This window comes from Lissotriton helveticus, chromosome 11 (genome assembly GCF_964261635.1).
Source record: "Lissotriton helveticus chromosome 11, aLisHel1.1, whole genome shotgun sequence".
Taxonomy (NCBI): Eukaryota; Metazoa; Chordata; class Amphibia; order Caudata; family Salamandridae; genus Lissotriton; species Lissotriton helveticus.
Window position 1 is genome coordinate 164,566,622 of NC_136072.1, and position 23,001 is coordinate 164,589,622.

Here is a 23,001-nt window from a genome sequence, read left to right on the forward strand (position 1 = left end):
CAGTTGCCTAGATATTACCGATGATCACTCCGTAATTAAATCAAATACTCCAGAAAGGGCCAAAAAGGCAGTGCTTAATTTGAGCCAGTGATTTCCAAAGCTCGGCACTGGAACTAATTGCCAATACTGGTGCTTGTGACAGTCTGCCTAATTTAGAGACAACCACAACAGTTAATTATTAATTCAATATACATTAAAAATGACTGTTACCTGCTGCCCAATCCATTCTCACAGCTTTGTGGGCCTGGAATTGTCTGAATTGTCACACTTGTAGTAGTGTGACGGTAAGTAGTTGTTTTTTATGATCATTGGAAGCATGGCATGGGGCAATGTGTGGTGCAAGCTGCAGTGGCCTCCTGACGAGAGCCCTGGCACTTATTTTTTACAAATTAAGCACAGCCAAAAGGTCACATTAGGCATGTTAATACTGCACCCAACCTTCCTTTTCTGATGGATATTCCCCTCTGTGCACCCAAACATTTATCTTCATTAGCCATGTCATATTGTTGATTGACTTTGCCGATCTACCTTAAGAGACAGTTCGCCTTCTATGCCTCTCGCAGACATCTGCGGTTTGCTGGGCAGCGGCTGGCAGTGGTCCCTCGTTTCCGCCGCACCCGAATGGGGGGCAACTCTCTATCTGTTAAGGCAGCCAAAGCTTGGAATTCTCTTCCTTTGGAATTACGGAATATTCACGATATCAGGCGGTTCAAGAAGCAGCTAAAGATCCTACTATTTAACTAAGCGTATGTGACGGGGTGGTGGGCCCTGGGGATGTCGATGCTGATGTTTCCTCGGACTGGTGGTCCGCTGTGCCGCTGACCCCCCTTTCTATCGTCCCTGCACAGACTGAGGCGTCCGACCAAGGGGACTGGTTCTCGGCGAACGTCAACAGTGCATGGAACAACCCTCCGGTAAATGTACAGGGTCCCTTTAACCCGGGTCAGGAAGACGACGAGGCCCCGCCCACTGAGAGCGAGGAGAAGCCAAAAGCAGGAAGAACGAGAGAGACGACGGACGGCGTTTCCCTGGAGGCGGAAGGTGTGTTGGAGTGGAGACGGAGAGCGGTGAATCAGAGCAGCGGAGGAGAAGAGTACGAGGAGAGCCCAGCTGAGTTCGGCAAGCCAGGAGGCCACCGGTTCGGCGCTTCGCCCTGCCACGGTCCCACGGGAGGAGCGTGGCTGGACAAGGTACGGGGTGCAGTTGCGGGCTGGGTGGGACGGAGCGGCCAGTCGAACCCCAGAGAACCAGTGTAAATTTGCATAGTCTGAGAACCCTTCCCCTCACGAGCACATCGGACGATTGTATATAATTGAGCACTTGGTTTCCCACACACCCCGGGCCCTTGCAAGTCCGTCACGGACGCCCCAGTGACTGTTTCCTTTTCTTTCCTTTCCTTTCCGGGAACCTCCGGACGGAGACTCGACCCAGTGCACCGGCGTCCTACCAACCTCTCCCCTCCCGACCTGAGAGAGCGGATCCGCTGTTCTACGCACCTGCTTCATTCTGGCTAGTTCAGCCTTCACAAGAGGCGTCAGGACGGAACCCTCTGAATTCGCAAAACTGAGAGTGACTTCCAAACGAAGGAAAGCTTATCTAAAAATAAAACCTTCGCTTAGAGCATTATTTCCTGACTCTGTCTCTTTGGATCCTGTTCCCCCTGTGTCCGGCTCGCCAACCACTGCTTCCCCTGACCCTGCCCCCTCACAGCGTACTAATCTCAGATTCTCTGTTTTCACGTTGGCCTCCCGCGCCAGGACATTCCTGAGTATCCGTGCACGATACAAATGCATAATAACATAACAGAACATAACTTTGGGATCATCTGATGAGATGTCTGCATTGCTCAAGGAAAAGGGAAGCATACCTATGAGGAGGGTAGTCAATGAGGAATAGTGTCGGTGTGCGCTGCTTTGCTGCGGTCTTTGATACAGGGTGGGCTAGAATGGGCCCCAGAGTACTTAACTGTGCCTGAGATTAATTCAAGCTTTCCACTGGTCGTATCTTTGTTTTTCTCATTCATATACCTGTCCGGCATGCACATAAAAGCATGCATCTCTGTTGCTCAAGCTGCATTTATTCTGTGGGGATTTTGGTGAAATTTTGTTAGTAAACATAATGAAATGAAAAGAACATTTATAAAGCGCAGTAGCTACCCTGAGGCGTCGTAGCGCTGCAGACAAACGCGGACAAGGAGAGGGCTGAAGTCTATAGGGGGTTTGTTACAGGTGCGGGATGAATAGGCAACAAATGTATTCTTGTTTTCTTATCTTTTATTTTATGGAACAACAAGTCCGAGCTTTTCTTTCCCTTAAGTATAGTCCCATGTGGCGAACGGCTTCTTGCTGTTCTTCTATGGCTTGACTCTGGGGGTTCTGCTCGACGGCCTCTTTCGTGTGTCCGTCGATACAGGGATTTGTCCGGATCTGTCTTGTGGCTCAAGGCAAACAAAAAGGAGAATACAGCGTATAAGTTGGATGTTCACTTTTCATACAATGATTTAAAGGGAAGGGAGTGAGGACCTAATAACCCGTGCCACACATCTAGCAAAACTGACGACGTGAGGTGTAAGTGCTCAGGGTGGGGACCCAATGCCAAGGATGTGGGAGTGCGCAGGTTATTCAGCGGGCTTCCCCTTATCACGGACCCAGCCCCTGATCTTGTCTCGTACCTGTGCTAGCCATACACCCCCCGCGGGTGTATGGCTGGGCGAGTCGCGGGGTCGTTGGCCTCTTGGCGTCTCCAGTTTCTCGTCTTCTTCTCGGCGTCTTTTCTCCCTCTTGCTGAACTCCTCCGAACTCGTCTCCGCGTTGTCGTCTCCTTCCTCTCCGCTCCGGCCTCCTACTCGCTCCCTCCGGGTGAATAAACACACCGTTGATTCGTCTCTCTCCGTATAAGACGCCATCGCGTCCTGACGTGACTCCTCCCACTCGTTATTCCAGTCACAGTTAAAGGGCCATTGACCCGTCTCCTCTTCTTGTCGTTCCAGCTCATCATCGACGTTCTGTGGGGAGTATAAGTGATGAGCTATGGTACCAGAGTTCTGTTTAGTCTCTCTTTGTATATTCCCTTGTTTTAGGGACAGTCCCGGCCCGTTACAGGGTTGTTGAATGGCAAAGTTTTTAGAATTTGCAGAAAGATAGTAGGTTGGGCTCTGCCCGCATGTGGAGGGAAAAATATGTTTTTGTGTTGCGTTTACAGCATAAAAAGGGGATTACTCTACAGTCTAAGGTGGTAATCATTTTAGAGGGCAGAACAAATGGTGGCAAGTGGTTCACGGTAATCGAATCAGAGACATTTATTCTATTTCGAAAATGTAGAAGGGAAGTTTTAATTTAAGTCAGATCTGCAACTTCTCCTTTACTCCCCCCTTCAAATAAACCTTGGTGGACTAACCCAGCGCTTTATAGAAGCATTTATTGTTAGGTACTAAGTAGATGCATTTCTTTAATTTGAAAGGGAGACTACCAGCACTTCTCAGGAGCAAAGAGGCCCTCTGGGATAGTGAATATCAGCAGTCCTCAGTGGCAAACAAGTACTCTGGATTGGCGAGTAGCTTCATACTTATATTTCCATGTCAAGCACCCGTCTGATCCTACTGCTTGTATGCCTCTTAGTCAGTGACTTGACTGAAACTGACCCTCATACAAGCCATTAGACCAGGGCAGCTGACTTCGGAGCACAGGGTTCACGGTTCGATCCCTGACTCCGGCGGTAGCTCAGCTCAGCACCATGTGACTCTTGGCAATAGCTCACTTAATTTCCATGACGGCCCCCAGTGCCTTGAGACACGTAAGGGTGAGTAGTTCGCGCGTTACAAATACGGATTTACATTTTACCTACAATTGACTTTGCTTCAATGCAATTCAATGGGGAAATTAAAGTCTCTTGATTTTTGGTTAAAACCGCCTCTTTCCAGTTTCAACATTTTGGCAAGTATGTACCCCTGTCTCATGCCCTCACCACCAAAACGTGGCTAGCAGTCCCTTGGATACAGTGCTTAATTTGAGTGAGTGGTTTCCGATGCTCGGCACCTGCACTTAATTGTCAACACTGCACATATGACAATTTGTCACATGGTGGCGCTGCTCATCTAATTTAGAGATGAGCAGAACAGTTGTTTGGGAATACAATACACATTACAAATTACTAATACTTGCCTCCCCAGCCATTCCTTTGGCTTTGGGGACCTGGAATAATCTGAACTGTCGCACTTGCAGGTGATAGAGATGGTTAGTAGTTGTTTTTGGTACCACCATTGGCAACGATGATGGGAACATTGGGTGGTGCAAGCTGCAGTGGTCTCCTCGTCAGGGCCCCCCTGATGTTCTGCCCGCACCCCTGGTCGACCTATCCCCTCCCACCCCCTTGGCACTCTCCAGCGCCCCCCAGACCCCTACCCCCCCCTTCACTCACCCCAAACCAACTCCCACCAAACTTTCCATCTGGTATCTAAACACCCGCTTATTAGCCAGGCACCAGGTAGAGATCTTCCATCTGCTTGACACCATCAGACCTGACATCCTGTTTCTCTCCGAAACATGGCTCTCGTCTGAGTCTACGCCAGACATCCTGGCTGCTCTCCCTGTTAATTACTATATCCTCCAGGCAAACCGGCCAGATGGGAATATTGGGGGGGGAGTTGCCTTCATCATTGCCCACCCGCATATCTTCACTTCCCTAACTATTCCTAATACCCCTTTAGCTGACATCTTAGCAGTCACACTGCACTCTAAACATTTTCCGCTGACATATGTACTCTATTACCGGCCACCTAACCCTTCATCGAACTTTATCCAGTTCTTCAGTAATTTGGCTGCAGAGCTGGTGGTCAACAACGCCAAGCTCCTCATTATAGGAGATTTCAACTACTGGCCACATGACCCACTTGAGAACCCCTGCTCCAAGCAATTCACGGACTTACTTACTGGGCTTAACTTAACTTCTCAGAACAGATCAAGGTGGCCACCCACATTAAAAGGCAAATTTTGGACCAGGCCTGGAGTCTAAACCTGGACATTCTTGACCTCCGTGTCTCCCCCTGTGCCTGGTCCGGCCACTATTCTGTTTCCCTCTCTATCAGTCTGCCGACCGCCATTGTAACACACACAGCTGCTCCCACTATGGTCAGAAATTGGAAACATGTAGACATTCCCTCCCTCTGCATGAGCCTCACTTCCACCCTTCCCGCCTTTCCTGACCTCACGGACCCTCAATGCTCACCCCATGTGCAGGCTGAAGCCCTCGCCTCCTGGCTGGCCCAGGCAAGAGACAACTTTGCCCCTTTGAAGGCCCTTAAAATGAAGAGACCCCACGACGCCCAACTTTGGTTCACAAAAGATCTTAGGGACAGGAAGCTCGCTCTGCGCCAACTGGAGCACAAGTGGAGGTTTCATTACTGCCCCCTCAAAAAACTTAGTTCTTAATGGCCCTACAGGACTACAAGGTGGCCATCGTTGCGGCTAAATCAACATACTTCTCTGCGAAAATACTTAGCTCCAGCTGTAAATCGAAAACCATCTTTTCCATTGTGGATGAGCTGGTAAAACCTGACCGTGCCATTGCTAAATCCCCTCCATCGCAACCCCTCTGCGACTCCCTTAATAGCTACTTTATTGAAAAAATCGTCACTATTAAAACTAGTATCCCCACTGCTGCTACCATACCACACTTCACAGTGGCCCCCCATAACCCCGTTCACTATCTCACGTTCCCCACGCTCACTGAAGAAACCTTCTTTTCTCTTCTTGGGAAAATTAAGTCTGGCTCCCCCCATGACAGCTACCCCCCTCACATTAGTTGTGAGATTTACCTCAATATTCCCATGCCCCCTCTCTCTCTTCTAAATAACTCCCTCTCTTCAGGGGTGGTCCCCCTCTCCTTCAAAACAGCTGTGGTCTCACCCATCCTTAAAAAACCTGGAGCAGACCCCGGCACTCTCTCCAACTTCCGCCCAATCTCCCTCCTTCCCTATTTGGGCAAAGTCCTGGAAGCCTTTGTGGTTAACTGTCTGAGCACCTTCATCGAATCTACCCACTTTCTTGACCCCCACCAAGCTGGCTTCAGGCCTCAGCACTCCACTGAATCAATCGCCCTGGCCGTCCATGAGGAGCTAAGAAAGGGGGCGGACCAGAACATCTCTCAGGCTCTGGTGCTCCTGGATCTGTCAGCGGCGTTCGACACCGTTGACCATACCAACCTACTCAAACGTGTCGAGTACGCCGGCATCCGGGGGCTACCACTGCAATGGATTACCTCCTTCCTCCAAGATCGTGCTCAGGCAGTTTCCCTCCCACCCTTCTCCTCAGTGGGAAAGCGTCTAACCTGTGGAGTCCCGCACGGCTCCTCACTCTCACCACTTCTCTTCAACCTTTATATTCGTCCCCTCATCTCAGAGCTTTAACAAAAATCTGTTACCATCTTCAACTACTCTGACGACCTTCAGCTCATCTTTAACATCGACCCCTCCCCATCCTCCATCCAAAACGTCCACTCTGTCATGAATTTCATCAGCTCCTGGATGAATCTAAATCAGCTCAAACTCAATCCCGACAAGACTGAGTTAGTTCTCACTGGTCCCCCTGACAACCCCTGGAATTCTTCTTTCTGGCCACTCTCACTTGGACCTTCCCCTTCCCCTGTTGACTCTGTCAAGAGCCTAGGCATCACCATTTGCAAGGACCTCTCGATGAGGGCGCAAATTAACTCAGTTGTTTCCGTCTGCTTCTACCATCTGCGCCGCATCTGCAAAATCAGAAGACTTCTCTCCCGAGAAGCTCTTGTGCAGGTCACCCTGGGACTAGTCATGTCTCGCATCGACTATGCGAACTCCCTATATGTGGGCATACCAGCATATCAATCACAACGCCTCCAACTCATACAGAATCAGGCAGCCAGGTTGATCCATGGCCAGCCAAGATCCAGCCACACCAAGCCTCTCATTAAGAGCCTTCATTGGCTCCCTGTTGCCCAGCTCTGCCTCTTCAAGCCTGGCTGCCTGATTCACAAAGCCCTTTCCTCCCAGGGGCCCTCTTTCATTTCCTCCCTCTTACACCGATATGTTCCCCAACGTGCTCTTCGCTCCTCTAACTCCAATCTTCTTGCCCCCTGCTCTTTCAGGCGCAAGAAACATGGAGGCCTGAGATTTTCCACCCAGGCTCCTCTCCTCTGGAACTCCCTCCCCCTGCAATCCGCTTGCTCCCTTCCTACGCTCACTTCAGAAAATCACTCAAAACCTGGCTTTTCTCGTTAGCTCACAACTAGTTCGCCCCACAATGTACCGCACAGCCCTCCCACTCCAGCGCCAAGAAACCGTAGGTGAACGTGCGCTTTACAAGTCCGATTTATCATATCATATCATCAGGGCCCAGGCACTTATTATTTTACAAATTAAGCACTGCTCGGATTCCCACAAAGATGCGTGTTCCTGCCAACATCATAACTCTGGAAGACCAACCCACACACAAATAGCTTATTGAAGATCCTGGCTGATGTCGACGCCCTATTTAAGGATCTTCAAAGTAGGAGGCAGACTCTTATAAGCAGTAGGGGAGGGGGCGCCTTGAGGCTTTGGCCTGGTGCCACTTCACCAGCACTTGCAAAGTTCATGTGAACAGCTCTTGTGTGTTGAAAGAAGACAAGCGTGCCTCAGCTTGAGACATTATGGTCTGACTTGACAGCGCGGCTGTCACCAGACCATTTTGTGAGCATCACTAGAGAGGGGCTTTGGCTCCGCCCACATGTTGGGAGCCAGGAGTTCCCATGCTAGTTACTAGTAATGCTTCACATTACCGTTCAACGTCCCATTAAATCCAGACCTATTGGCATTGCCAATGCTTGTTTTCCGATGGTGGAGCACTGCTCTATGACTGTGTGAGCCTGGCAAAGGCGCAGCCTGCTGCAAACAATAGCAGGAAACAAAATCGTTATCTGCACGAAAATGTAAACATGGCAGAGAAGCTATTCTGCAGTTCTGGCTGCACCCCGCCCTCCCCTCTCCAGGATACAGCTGCCTTGCACCCAGCAGGCCCGCCTTGTTGACTTTTAGCTCATGGCTTCATGACACCATTCCTGCCTCGAACACACGCGGTAATCCCATTGGCCGGATTTAACAAAATGGTGTGCACGGATTAAACATTAAATAAAATGAGAAAAAAATTAACACATTATCTCACATGTATGAACAACGCCTCCTTTTCAATTAAGATCAGGCTGGTCCCAGGGAAAAATAAAATATGGATTACTGAGGCCTTTGGGGGGCCCTGTTCAGAACCACTTTTCAATTATGACACATTGTCCCATAATTTAAATCCTTGTGATGCCAAACAGAATTTAATTGAAACTGGAAGAACTGCAGTATATATAACTTTTTGTTTAAAGCACAATGCAGGACCCCAGGGGAAGTAAAGACGCAGTCTACGTTCGTGCGGTGAGGGCCAGTCTGGGGGTAGTGGTGTGGTTTGGAGGGTGGGTATAGGAATGCAGGAGAGGAAGGCGACTTCCTCTTCCTGGATTCTGGCATTGTCGGGTGGGGAAGTTTATTAAGGCCTCCCACCCACCCTACAGTTATTAGGATTCCGGGGTAGTTTAGGACGGGCTGCAGGGTTGGCGGTACTTGGGAGGGGTGGGGGAGTCACTAGCGGGCACACGCACCTCTCGTGGGGGGGGAAGAGTGAATGATGGGGGGACTGGAGGCATGAGGGTAATGCCAGGATGCTAAGAGAGATCGGAAAAGGGGATGAAGAACGTAATGGGTCATGTAGTGGAATGGAAGGCGAGTCCGGAGTGTATGAACGTTGAGTTCATGGTGAGGGGGGGGGGGGTAGTTGTTGATTATTGTGTATTTGGTTGTTGTTTATGTTTGTGCAGCCTGGTCCTAATAAATGGCCTTTTAGGCCTTAAAAATCAGTGTGGCCTGATTACTGCGCGATAATTTATTTGTTGGCAACATAACACGTGGTAGAATCTGAATAACAGGTCACGTCAGATCCACCACTAGATGCCACGGCGGTCACTCCCAAACACTTCTCAGGAAGCCAATGGCATAACGGAAAATGATGCTCCCACCGCCCGCAGAATGGGACGAGGGCCCCCGAGTCTCTCCCATACCTCACAGATAGTTATTGTCCGTGAGCTAAATGCCCTCCCCCTTGCGGGTTTGTGGCCCTTTGGTGGGGTGGGGCGTCCCTACGACACAAGGGGCTGCAGGGAGCCTACGTCACGCCTCTGCCCTTCTCATTGCATCCTTCAACGTGCCAGACACGTCATCCAAGGGCACGCAGCATAAATGGTACAGTCCAAAGGGATATTATGCATTCTACGAGCTTGGAAAGAGAAAAGCAATATCCTACATGCAAAGTTGCAAGGCTATTGTACAAAGCACCTATAACAATGAAATTGCCAAGTGCATGGAAATACAAGCACAAATAAATGTAATAAATATCGAACATAACTTAATGCAAAAATAACAACCACTAAAAACGCAAACAAGGAAAAATTGTTTGAGCCATGTGCAAAGCAGAAGCTTCACCTAGTTACACACCTATTACGACTCAAATATACAGACGGAAGGCACAATCACTACATACAAGGCAGAACTACAGAAATCTGGATATTCCATCAGAGCTTCCTTTTCTCACTGTGAGAGCGGGTGCCCGCAGGTGGTGTTTTCCTGGGGAGCAAGAGAGGCCCTGGTAGAAAATGTCTTGACCTCCTACATGGCTTAAGAATTGAGTCAATTGTCCGCTGACCCAGTGCCGGACTGGCCTTAGCAGGCCCTGGGCGTTTCCCCGGTGGGCCACCAGGATGGGGACCGGTTTTAGGCCCTAGGGGGGCGTTTTTGTTACTGGGGTCCTACAATACCATCCCCCTGTAACAAAATCACCCGAGAAACAGCTCAGCCGCACCCTCCTCCTCACCCCCAGGGGGGCCGGCTGAGCAGTTTGCCAGGGCCGGTTTCTGTTTCCAGTCCGGCATTGCACTGACCACACATTTCTTTAACCCCTTTCTTTGGGAGAACATGAGCCCCCAACTCATGAGATTAAGGGTTCAGCATCCTGATCCACTTGGGAGGCTGGGAATATCTGGGTGAAATAGGTATAGTTGGCAGTCACCTCGGCTGCCCTCTAACTGGGTAGAGGGGACCGCATGCACATTCCTGTCTAGCCACTGGGCAAGGCTGTGTCCAGTTCGGGCAGGACTGTTCCCATGGGGAGCAGGGTCAAGACTGATTTGCATATGGCTGTGTCCGAACAGGGGTGGCATGGCAAGCAAAAGCGTAATTGATTTAATCCAGATCAGTGACAAGGGGTGAGTGTCTGAAAAGTTTCAGCACTCCGTCCATCAACTTGTGTTGCTAAATTGGCCTTAGGGTGGCCAGGGTATGCCCAGACATGGGTCCTTTGTTTGTTGTGCCACTGAATTCAAGCTATCTGGCTGATGAGGGGTGATACCCTGAAAACCGGTCCCAGGAGGCTGCAAATAAAGAGAGACATGCCTTGGGGCCATCAGTATTGGGACAATTTTGCCCATGGCTTGAAAGCAAACTAGTGGAAAAGACCCGGCTGTTGTAGATCAGCCCTCATTGACGTCATAGTCAGGACAGACTTATCATAACCACAGGGAGCTTTAAATCTGGCTCACCAGCCTTTCATTTCATCTGGGAAGCAAGTGCACAGACATGATAAACTGGACACGGTACCTTGTATGAGGTGGGAAATGTTTTCGCAGTCGCGAACAGAGAATTGGCTTATCACTGAACATATAATTAGAGGGAAACAGTGGGAGTGGATTGAAAGGAAAAACACTCTGGGGGCACACATCAGAGGTATTAAGGGAGGTACAACTTTGATGATCAAGGCCCAAAAAAATGGCAAAAAGAAAGGAAGATGCAGCTGACGATGGACCAATCTGGGTATTGAGATGTGATAGTTAAATAGTTAATGTTGATGCGTTAATATCTACCTATGGACATTAGAGGAGGGACCTGTGGCCTTGTTTCAGTATGGGAAGGTTAGCCGAGGGCAGTAAGGAAAGTAAAGAAGGGATTCTCAATCTACCATTGGAGGGGACGATAAGGAATTTGGGAGACTCAAAAGACTGCTTGTTGATCAAAGAGAGGACTTTCAGGCTGAAGAAGAGATGCAACGGAATGAAGGCGCGACAGACTGGAAGAGTCATGAGGAAGGGTTGGATGGAACGATGGGGACTGGGAGAGCTGAAATACACTTTGGCATATCCCATAAAAGAGGCCATTTACATGGAAGAAAAATGCACCTGTGTTTTCAGGAGTGAGAACAGCCTGGCACCACACACTCTTCCACATTTCAGACAGGAGTGGATACAGGAATCTTACTCACACCACCTACCTGGCCACATGCAATATATGCAGGGGAAGGAGCAACAAGGCTTCCGAGATGTCAAACTTTGTACAGGCAATGGGGACACAATTGGGTGTTCATTCTACAATCGTAAAGTACACTGGTAGACTAAGGTAAGGTGTCCAAGAGTGCCCCAAACTATATGACGCAGCCTCAAGAGTAGAACCTGAAAGGTTTCCCAAGGGTCTGCTGTCAAACTGACTAGTGCAAACGGGTAACTGTGGGAGTAGTAAGCGCGTTATGCAGTTATCTTTATAGTGCAAACTTGGCACAAGAACATTAGAGCTCTTTACAAGACCATCAGAATAAATGGTACCTTGATTTCAAAGGCGTGTGGAGATTGATTTGTCAAGAATCACAACCTGTTGCGCTGAGACTTGTACTCGAACCTGGTTTCTCAGTTTCAAATTCTGCGGTTCTGGCCTTCAGACCGCAGATCCACAATCCTCCTTCCACACTAAGATAGGAGTAGAGACACTGAGACAGCTGTAGAGATAGAGCAAGGTTGTGGGAACCCTGCTAAGAACACACAAGTACTGATGGGAATGGGAATACCGGAACTCGCGTTATCCCTCTCCGTGGAAAAGTCCCCAGGGTGCACTCAAATGAAAAAATTCATTAAAGTTCAAACGAGTATTTTACAGGTTTTTCCTTCAGTCTGAATTATTCAAATCTTTTTATCTTCAAATGATAATAGGGAAGGGGTGTGGCGTAGCGGCCAGGGTGCCTGACTCCGGACCACAGGGTTCACGGTTCGATCCCCGGCTCCGGTGGCAACTTATCCCAGCGCCATGTGACTCTAGGCAATAGCTTGCTTAATCTACCAGACGGCCCCCAGCGCCGGGACACCTCTGTCGGAGGTAGCTGTGCGCTTTACAAATGCTGGCATTTATTTATAATTCTTTCCATCATATGTTTTGAATGTTATGCCCAATGCATTTCGGGCCTTGCCCTTCTTCAGGGGAGTTATTTTCTGCAATCATTAAACACAAAGCAACACATTTTTTGTTGTTTGCTGGTACCATCTTTGTACTCAGTTATCTGAATATATCATCGTTGAATGAATGGTGGAATTCCTTTCATCCCCAGTGTAATAACGAATGCCCCACTCGGACATTCGTTAATACACTGGGGATATCAGGTATTCCACCATTCATTCAACAATTCTATATACAGATAATTGTGTACAAAGATGGTACCAGCATACAACTAAAAAATTGTTGCTTTGTGTTTAATGATTGCAGAAATTAACTCACCTGAAGAAGGGCACGGCCCGAAATGCATTGGGCATAACATTCGAAACATATGATGGAAAGAATTATCATTTGAAGATAAAAAGATATGAATAAATCAGACTGAAGAAAAACCTGTAAAATACTTGTTCGAACTTCAATTAATTTTTTCATTTGAGTGCACCCTGGGGATGTTTCCACGGAAAGGGATAACGAGAGTCATGGGATATACTTTCACCCTCACACTCAGGAGGGTTAAGCAGGTTGCACCTACCCACCATCTTACTTTGGCTACCTTAACCTTGCCAAGTGTGTGAATGCCCTAAAACCTATTGAATGGTAATACCAGGCCACAAAGGCAGTGCTGGAGAGGACAAGATATCGGGAGGTCAAACAGCCCTGCCCACACACCGTCCCACAACAAACAGATGGTGTTAGGGGCAATAAGGAATTTCAACAACAAGAAAACACCCTTATCAACAAAATATGAATAAGACACTGCCACAAAGACCTTACATTTCAACCCTATAGGTGGATCACATCGCTCATCAGACTAAGACAAAACCAGCCAAAAATGATTTTAGCTTCCAACCATCATAACATTATTTTAATCCCAACACCATCCCCAAAAAAACCAACAATAAAAACCCAGAAGCCCTCATCAACTTGAGATGTGCTCCCTTAAACTGCAAATCAGCCATCACAAATGTCAGAGATAGTTGATATACTATATGCAGTAACAGCTAGGGTAGTTAGTAGTACTACCTCCCTGACCTGTTCCTACTTGGATAATTCCATAACCCAGTGCTTCCAATATGTTCTCGATTACATAAATCTTAGCACTCCCGTTAAATTGTAAAAACTATTCTAAAGTAGGGGTGTCTTTGGTCTAGGTGTGAACATGTAGTGATTTCTCATAAACAGGATGAAGGCCTTCATCCACCGAAGCGGAATTTTTGTTTTATATAGCGTGAAATCGACCGGAAGGTATCAGAGCGCTCTACATGAGCACCAGCTGCGATACAGACGGACATATTCATTTTTTTGTTAGGTACGGGGAGATTAAGTGCTTTGCCCAGAATCACAGAATGTTGAGCGTGCTTGTCGCAACTCGAACCCGGTTCCCCAACTTCAAGGTTGATTGCCCTAGCCGTTAGGCCACATCCTCTCCCCTTCATCATTGAGCCAATCCTCACCGAAACCCAAGGTCAGAAGATGCTGTGGGCTCTAACCGGAGTTCTTTAAGAGGCTTTTCATATTCTACTCTGGTACTTTCCATCTGGTCAGGAGGACTGGGACCCTAAATAAATTAATCCAAATGTGTTCAGGGAAGGTTAATGTTTCATTGGTGCTTCCATTCACATAAAAAAAAACATGCATGAAGCGAGTTACATAGAATGTGCCCCTTTTTTTCAAATAAAAATCACAAACATTGAACAGCAGCTCCTCTTGGCCAGCATAGAATGTTTAAGTTTTCCTTTATCAAGGAGAGATCTGGCCTCATGATCAGAATTTTGACCCCTATCTGCATTTCAATTAGAAGACATTCACACTGCCCTAAATAATTCAAACAACACACTATCCACACCCTAACCTGGCAAAGAAAATCAGACCAACGTTGGCTTCCACCTAGTTGAAAATATTTAAATCTTCACTAAAAACCGGTTCGTTGCCGATCCTCTAAAACCTGGTCTTGTAAAACCCCTTTAATAAAGCACCAGCAGACATATTGAAAGTGGAAAATTCCGACCTCCTCACAGACATACCTTTCATAGTTAAATAGATTTCAAGCTGTTTTACAACATAGCTCAAGTCTTTTTTTTTTTTAATCTAGCCAATTTGGGAAATTAACAATCTGGTTTCTACTCAGGCCACAGGACTAATCCAGCCACCCTGAAACCTGTTGACAACAATGAAAATTGCCTCCTAATACTACTCCTCTTTTTATCAGCCTTTGACACTGTCAACCATGACATTCGCCTAAAGACTCTAAATGGAAGAATCGGCTTAAAAGTAAGTGTCCTAAAATTGGTTTAGTCCTACATCTCCTATTGAACACAACTATTATTTTTTTTCCAGTTTTTATATAGCGCAAGCTTGACCGAAGGTTTTGGAGCGCTTTACATGAGCACCAGGTACATTACACAAGAACACATTAGTTTTTTTTGCTGGGCACAGGGAGCTTAAGTGATTTGCCCAGAAACACTGGATGTTGAGCCAACATGCAGACTCGAACCTGGTTCCCCAGATTCAAAATTGGAAGCTCTAACCGTTACACCACATCCTCTCCCATTCATTTTTGCAAACAGAAATTATATATAATTACCAACTGGCGTGCACTGCAGAAGTTGGACTAACATATGGCAATTAAATATTACTTTATATTATTGAAATCCTAGAAATTTGCTGGAAAAAAAATCAAAGCTTACAGGGATGTTATGGTTAGGTTCTAATTTAATGAATTTAGATAGGAGAAGCACACCTTTTTCACCTTGTTTCGTAAATTTTTAGAATTTTTAGAAAGATACTTTATCTATGCGTGCAACAATGGTAGCACGTTTGCCCTCACGTGCCCACTTAAACCAACCTATCTCGAGTGAAATTACACCCGACCACTGTGCACTGTTGCAAAACTCTGTCAACAGAGTTTTGCAACAGTGCACAGTGGTCGGGTGTAATTTCACTCGAGATAGGTAGGTTCTAATTTACACACATAAAACCATAGAAATTCAGCAGTTATAGTTATCTCAAGAAACTACAACTCGTACCCCGAGTTAACTATTTCTCACGCCCTCGCCATTCGCTGCCAAGTACTCTTCAACTTTGACACGCTCTGGACAAATTCTTGAAAGAACTGAGCATCAATGTTTTACAAGACACATGGTTCATACTTCTTTACATCAAAAATCTCTCAAGACAAAACCAGATATCCTGAAAAACTGACTTTGAAAAATCCAACACTGGAGCACGAGACTAATCCCAGTATCCAACAACAAGCAATAACCACTGGATTCACTACTAACCTTGGGCTCTGGAGAAGCACGCTGCTTAACGTAAAGCACTTCAATGCATCGCCGTGAATAGCATGTGTTGTATAAATGTCATTACAATACAATGCAAAGAAGAGGAGGCACTTAAGGATAAAGGACGCCACAACGGAATTTATTTTCCTCCTACCAAACAGGACATGCCATTGCAGTGATAGCTGGTTAAATTCTTTTAAACCCCAAATTATTGACTGAGCTAAACCCTTGAGCTCCATACTTGACACAACCCTAAATCTGGGGGTTCAATACAAATGTATCTAAAAGACGTCCTTTACCAAATAAGACCTTACAGACACTTAGAAGACTTTAATCGACAAAAATGATGTTAGAGCATCGGGCCAACCCTTTGTACTTGTATCCATTGATCATAGAAACAAACTTGCTCAAATAACCTGAAGCATCCCAAAAGCACTCCTATACGCCGTAGCACCAGTGGTGTAGCTAGGTAGCTAGACCTTTTGCCGCCCATGGCGGTCCGCATGTTGTCCGCCCAGCGGTGGCCGCATGTAGGAGTGGGAGGGGGCTGGCAATTCCTGAGTTTTTTCCACCCTGCAACGGCTGCAGTTAAGAGCGGGGTGCCGCTGCCCCCAAAACTATTTCCACCCGAGGTGGACCATCCCCCCTTGCTACGCCTCTGTGTAGCGCACTTATTCACTTGCTAGCATCAATCTGTTGTAGAGCACATGCGTAATTCCAATTACCGACTAAAACTACCACAAAAAAGAAATCCATAACTCTGGGACCTCGAGGAAAATGTTGCACAGCGTACAGCACAACGATGCCTCATCAAGGGTAGCAAGTGCTCTATAATAGAGTCACATTACAATATATAACCCATCCAGAACCTAGTACCGTAACACTCAGCACTCCGACAGTTGACTGTAGTTCATACAGGCTGCCTCATAAGACTTTCTACTGCCTGACACTCTTACACTCACTTAAGACAAAACTGCTACAGATCATATCCATCACTCAGTAGTGGATTAGTCCATAGCAATACCACCGAATACCGACTGATAAGGCACGGAATAACTGAAGAGATCTGTCACACGTCACTGGCCAACTGAGCACTGTCCACCACTGCAGGTCCCGACTATCTACATACAATGGCCACTGCTTGGCCTCTCACAAGGATGATCAGATTTGGGATAATATTAGCAAAATTATTTTCCCATTTAGACCTAGCGGTTTGGCTGATGCCCGGTGGAGCTACCCATTAGCTAAAGAGGAGAGGGGCTGTGGACTTCCCCCTCGGCCGTCAACTACCGGGCCGGACTTTGGGCAGACTCTCCTTCGTCTCTCCATCCTATCTAACTCCTACCCCTTAACCCTACCCCCTTACCCTTCTAAGCTCCATTTATTTCGTCTTCTACTCTCTTGAAATGTTTTTGTAGTAACTAATGTAACTTGTAACTGATGTAATTTTGTAATTTCTGTGGAACCTTATGTATAGTGCGCTGATACCTCCGGGTCTAGCCAGCGCTATATAAAACTCTCAAAATAAATAAATAAATAATCCCTGCTGATCTCTCCATCATTTCCCCCTTTTTCCCTATGCCTGCTCAGGACAATAAACTTCAAACATAATATCTCAGAGACTGCACAACCCTGTGCAGTAACCAGCTAAGTGGACTATGAACGTAAGAAATATCATAAAGAGACCTTCAGAGCTGCTAAAAGCGTCCAGCTCACTGAAAACCATACACTGGGCACCTCTCACACTTCTTCATCCATTACACTGCTAAGCGCCGAGTCCCAAAACATGATGACCGCACCAAAGTGGCCCTCGCGCGCAACAGACACTTCTCACACATGCTCAGACAAGCTTTTACAGAGAAAGCCTTGAGTGCCGGACACTAAGCTATTTTTTAGCATTATGGTGCACAGGCAAAAAAAAAAGTGAAGTCCTATGTTACTTTGGTGCATGAGGCACGCCCTACAAGTTACAAATCTCAGAGCACAATCACCCAACTGTAAAATGCATTCCAAGTGTCACTTTCCACAAATGAGTTATGAAAATGACTCAATTTTCACCACTGCCAATTGTTTAACTCGGTTTTAATTGAATGCTTGGATTGTACTCAAACTGAGGTCGCACTACTTTGCGTGCCTTTAGATGATCTGACTTTGCATAGAATCCCTGGGGGGGGGGGGTGCCCTGTTTCCACCCCAGACACTCCCCATTGACTTATCAGTTTTCTGGCGCTTTGTGGCGCAATGACATTTGGCTTTTGCACCACAACCAGGGTTTTAAGTGGGCCGGGTTCTGAAAAGGCATGGAGTGCAAAAAACGAAGGATTTAGGCCCAGATCTCTGTAGTGGGGTAAATTTTTGACATTGTTCAGCATTCCGTCCATCAATTGTTCTTTTTGCGGTGCTCAGCACCGGCAGCTCTAAAAAGCAGGTGCTGAGATGGGTCCCTATCGGGCCCTCCATGTTTGTCCTCACCCTCAGGGTGGAAAAAAATCTTACCTCAGCGGCAGTACCACCCTTCACTGCAGGGCCAGACTGGGAACCGAAACCGGCCCTGGCAAATTGCTCGGCTACCCCCCCCTGGGTTGAGGTGGGGTGCAGCTGAGCAGTTTGCGAGGGCCGGTTTCGGCTGATTTTGTTACAGGGAGCTGATATTGCCAACACCCAGTAACAAAAACGGCCCCCACCCTAGCGGCCCACGAGAAAAGCCTGGTGCCCGCTGCGACCAATCCGGCCCTGCTTCACTGCCTTTGATGTAACTTCAGACTCCTTATAGTGCTTTCAGTCTCATCATTTCAGAGCTGAAGCATTTTCAATATTACATACAACAAATCTGTATTTGTCGCTTATTTATCTTACGCAACTAACAACCATTGACAAAGCCAATAGTCCTGGCTTGTTGTAGGTGTAATGTTACTTGTACCATACAGAAGCAGCAAAATACCAGTCAGGCAGGCACAATATGGCGCTTAGACGCCTCGTCAGGGGTAGTAAGCGCTATATAATTACACATACAATATACTAAGCACGGATTTTTAGCTTACCTGTTTTTAAGCCAAGCCCTTAATTACATAGGCCACGCCCTTTGAGAGACCCCCAGTTTTTTCATTCTATTTAAAGCCCTGCCACAACCTAAACAGTGTCTATGCTAATATGTTGTAAGTCTGTGTTAGGCAGTGTTAGCTGGGAGTGACCATAACCCAGCAATTTTGCAGGGTTCACTGGAATAATTCGATTTTGTGGCTGCGACTTTTCTGCCTAATTATGGATTTGCTTCACTTGCAACACAATCCATCATCTACTGCCTAATCATAGGATTTGACAAGATTGTTTCTACCTCAGAAGGATCAAAAGTCGCTAAGAATGCGGTGACACAGGTCGCTCTGCAGTGGAAGGCCCTTTGCAAAGGTTGACAGGTCACCTTTCTGTTGCTTTTTGCTGTATTTGGGTGTCAAACTGGTACTAATGAGGTGAAACTTTGGCCAAGATAGCGTTAACGTTAAAAAATTACAAACCAAGGAGGTAATAGTATCACAAGATGCGCCGCATTATGCCACATAACATGCCCTTTCTTGCCACATAATTTGTCCTCCCCAGCCGCATAATTCCGGTGGACCTGCATTTATGCATTAGTGGATTACTTACAGTCAACCAGACTCCGCCACACCCTCCAACAGTAAAAATAGTGTTAGAGATTCCCCTCTGGCTGTCCCACAACGGATGTATGACGTTTCAACGCATGCTTTTACAACGCATGCCTTTACGACGCAAGTTTTACAACGCAAGTCGTAACAACGACTTGCGTTGGGGGGCGCTGGATAGTGAATAGTTTAATTTACTATTCCAACTCCAGTCCCCGTGGATAGTAGGGAAGGTGTTGGAAACTATTCCCTATCCTAGCGCGCCCCCCAGCGCAAGTCGTTGTAAAAGTTGCGTTGTAATGGTTGCGTCGTAAAGGTACTTCGTTGTAAAAGTTGCGTTGAAAAGGATGTTCCCCTAACACAACACACCATTGCACCCCACAGCAGACGTGTCATGATTGCTTTCAAAACCACGCGCGAGAAGAAAAGGGGCTTGTGCGGCCCCGTGCACGGCCATAATAAGGATATATATTTACAGTGCATGCGAGGTGATCCACAGCAGGGAGGCCAGCGCCCAGAGGCCGAACGACAAGCACACTTTGTCATCTGCGAAGCACTTGGTCAGATAGTCCCAGTTCCAAAGCGCCAGGGTTACAAGCTGCTGTCCTCGGGCCGCCTCCGTTCCATTTTCGGGGGGACCCGTTGGTGAGAGACCCATTGCTGAACCCTTATATTACCAAGTTTTTGATGTTCGCTGCTGTTTGCACGAGGGTAACCGCGACATGCAGGCACACTGCTTCTAGTGCTCTAGCCTCTAGGCACTACGTTGCTATTCATGCACCTGCCAGTAAAGTGCTCAGTTGTTGATACCAAGGCTTCTAGGTGCTGAGTTCATGTCTTTGGCTTGGGGGTTCCCAATTAGTGAAAAGCTGCTGGTACCATTCCTTTAACAACAATCACCAGTGTCCCGTGTGGTTCTTCTAGGCACTAAGTCGCGAAGGCTTGGACATATGGTTAACTTGTGCTGTTAGCACCTCGCCATCCACGCGTGACTCCGCTTTGTGTGTGCGGAGCTACTGATGGCCATGTTGCAAGGTGCTGTTTTTCAGATGTTACAGAGCAGAGAATTGTAGCTGGTGCCCGTGCTTCTAGGCGCTGTGTTGCACGAGTAGAAACCAATATTTGCTTTTTAAAAGTTTCGATCTGTTCTTTTCTGAGTATCTGGAAATTGTCACACAGTAGTCGCGCACTTACAAGAAGAGCAGAGTCCTGCGGGTTGCAGATTGTCCCAACGGCAAAGTCACGCAGGTTACTTATAGTCCCAACGCAGAGTCACGCATATTGCGGGCACCTGAGGAATGCAACAGCGAGAGAAGTAGGATGTCCAGGAAGCTGGGCTGCAGTCCTCCTCGGAGATGCCGGATATGCCTGTGAACACAGGTGTCCAAGAAGCAGCTCGGCTCACGGGCCAGCAGGCTGGGACTCGCCGCCCCTCCCAGTCCAGTCACCGGAACTCCTGCTGCTCTCAGCTTCTAAAGGGTTGCTTTCTAACACAGCTCTTCTGTCGCAGGCGAATCCTGGGAGTTTGGAGGGACTAAAAACCTCTTAACAGCTGTTCAGATTCTCGGCCAACGAGCCGCACCTGTGCTTGTTAGCAATCCGCACGTTGCATTCTGGGAATTGTAGTTTCACTTTCAGCATTTGCTCAAATACCCCCGTAAGTATTGGCTAAAATGCCAGGGATGGTTGAAAAGTGTTCCACGGCGGTGAGGCCACTTTAGCAGCTCTTTAGCAGCCGAGCCGTGTTCCTTCCTTCACAGTTCAGCTGGTTTCCTCGTGTGGGTCTGCCCTCCACCCCTCCTCCAGTGGCACAGAGCGGGAAGTCGCTGCCTTCACTCCTCACCTCAGTGAGCTGGTGGAACCGCATTCCTTCACTTCACCGCACCTGCCGAGCCGTAAAAATGTATCCCGGGCTGGGTGGATAAGTGGCCAGGGCGGTGAGACAGCGCCCCCTCCTGCTGTGCAAACATGTCCCTGAAGGCGAGGGCGCTGCCTACACTCTCTAAGTGCAAGACTGCCTCTCCCAGCCCAAGACACAGACTCCTTCATTCCGAAACACGTGGGCTTAGGTAAACAGTTTATCATAAACATTAACCGGCTGACATTTTTATGGCACTTTTTGCAATTACAGCGACTACTTCCGGCCAAACAGGTACCGCGTCTTGTCTCGTTTCAGTTACATACATTTTTAAATATATATATTTTTTGTTGATTTTTACATTACATATCTGTTCAGTATTTCGACACCATTTAGCACCACTATACCATGTGCAAGCTTCAGTTAACCTGTCATTAAATTAAGGTGGGATACATTCCTGTGACAAACGCATTTAGTAGATGTTAGATAAAGAAAAGCAAACAAAAACTGCAGTAATATAATGCAAAATGGAAGCATATTAGATGTGAATATATGATGATACAACGAATTCCGTTGCAACGCATGCCTTTACCACGCATGCGTTACAACGGAATTCGTTTAGCACGCATAAACCTTTCACCGACTATTTGCGTGGTGACGTCATACGTCGTGAAGAGAAAACGGCATTTTTTTACCGATTTCTCTTAATCGACTCTGATGCCGACGTGACTTAAGGTGAGTTGTTTTATTTGGGGGGGGAGACCCCCCCAAGCCCCCCCCCCTTTTTTTTTTTACTTTTACCACATATGCCTTTACTACAAACATCGTAGTAAAGGCATGCGTGGTAAAGGCATTAGTTGTAACCACGCATGCGTTGTACTGCATGCGTGGTTAAAGATTTCGGGGAAACGGCTTCGTTGTAAAAGCCGTTTCCCATTAGATAGTCCTGCAAAACCCCACGGTTGGTATGCATTTTCACCAAGGGAGGTCCTTATAATTGTGTGGTCATTGTAAGGGTGTGTTAGCAGGGGCGTAACTTGGACGGGGGAGGGCTTTCAATTCTCTTTCAATTTGTTTATTTTGTTTTGGAACTCCTACGGAGGTCCACAAAAACACACTAACAATTTAAAAAGACAAGCATTGCATACAGTACAAAATTATTCCTTCCTTATACATTGCTATAACATGCTTTCAAACATAGTGTGAAATGCGCAAATAATGCTATAATACGTAAAACAATCACATAACCGGCCAATAAAATTTCTTATATACATACTAAGTAATGTGCAAATGATGCAATGAATACATGAAACAATTAAATAGCCAACCAGTTGATATTAAATCGAAACCAGAGTACTACTGTTAGACAAAATTCTAGTAAATAGGCAAAAATGTTCTAAAAATTTGGTATATCTTAAAACAAACCATTTCATTCGGGGGTGACAAAACCAGAGAACGTGCATCCTGAGCAGAGTCTGCTCAGGACGGGGGAGGGCGTTACACTCACTGCTTTAATGGACCGCTACTATCCAGTACAGAGTACTGGCACTTTTTTATTTTGAGAGGGAGAATACCTGCACTGCTCAAGAAAAACGTAATACTTTTCATGGGAGAGTACCGGCACTTCTCAGAAACAAGCAGGTACTCTGTCACAGAGTACCTGCATTTCTATTTTTCCATTTCAAGCGCTGGTTACAGCCCCTAGCTTTTGCTTTTTCTGGTGAATTATTGAGTACAAAGGGTTTCAGTCGGGTATGGCGAGGTCCCTGTCGAATTTCACCTGGGATTTTTGCACGTACACAGGGACAAAAACCCAGGCACACTGTTGTTTCGGTTCTGAAGTCCTCGAAATGTTGGTTATTTTGCAAAATA

The 23,001-nt window shown here is 47.0% G+C and overlaps 1 protein-coding gene across 2 annotated transcripts in view; it reads right to left on the reverse strand.

Annotated features, from left to right (window-relative positions):
- TMEM44 (transmembrane protein 44) overlaps window positions 1-21,278 on the reverse strand; it is a 193,534-nt gene extending 172,256 nt beyond the window's left edge. Inside the window, exon 1 of one of the 2 annotated variants that reach the window (XM_078666270.1) lies at window positions 19,748-21,278. In XM_078666270.1, coding sequence (XP_078522396.1) covers window positions 19,748-19,929 — 182 coding nt within the window. In that variant the 5' untranslated portion in view covers window positions 19,930-21,278. The remainder of the gene's footprint in view (window positions 1-19,747) is intronic. The other variant, XM_078666271.1, reaches the window with a different exon arrangement.
- Between the last annotated feature and the right edge of the window lie 1,723 nt (window positions 21,279-23,001).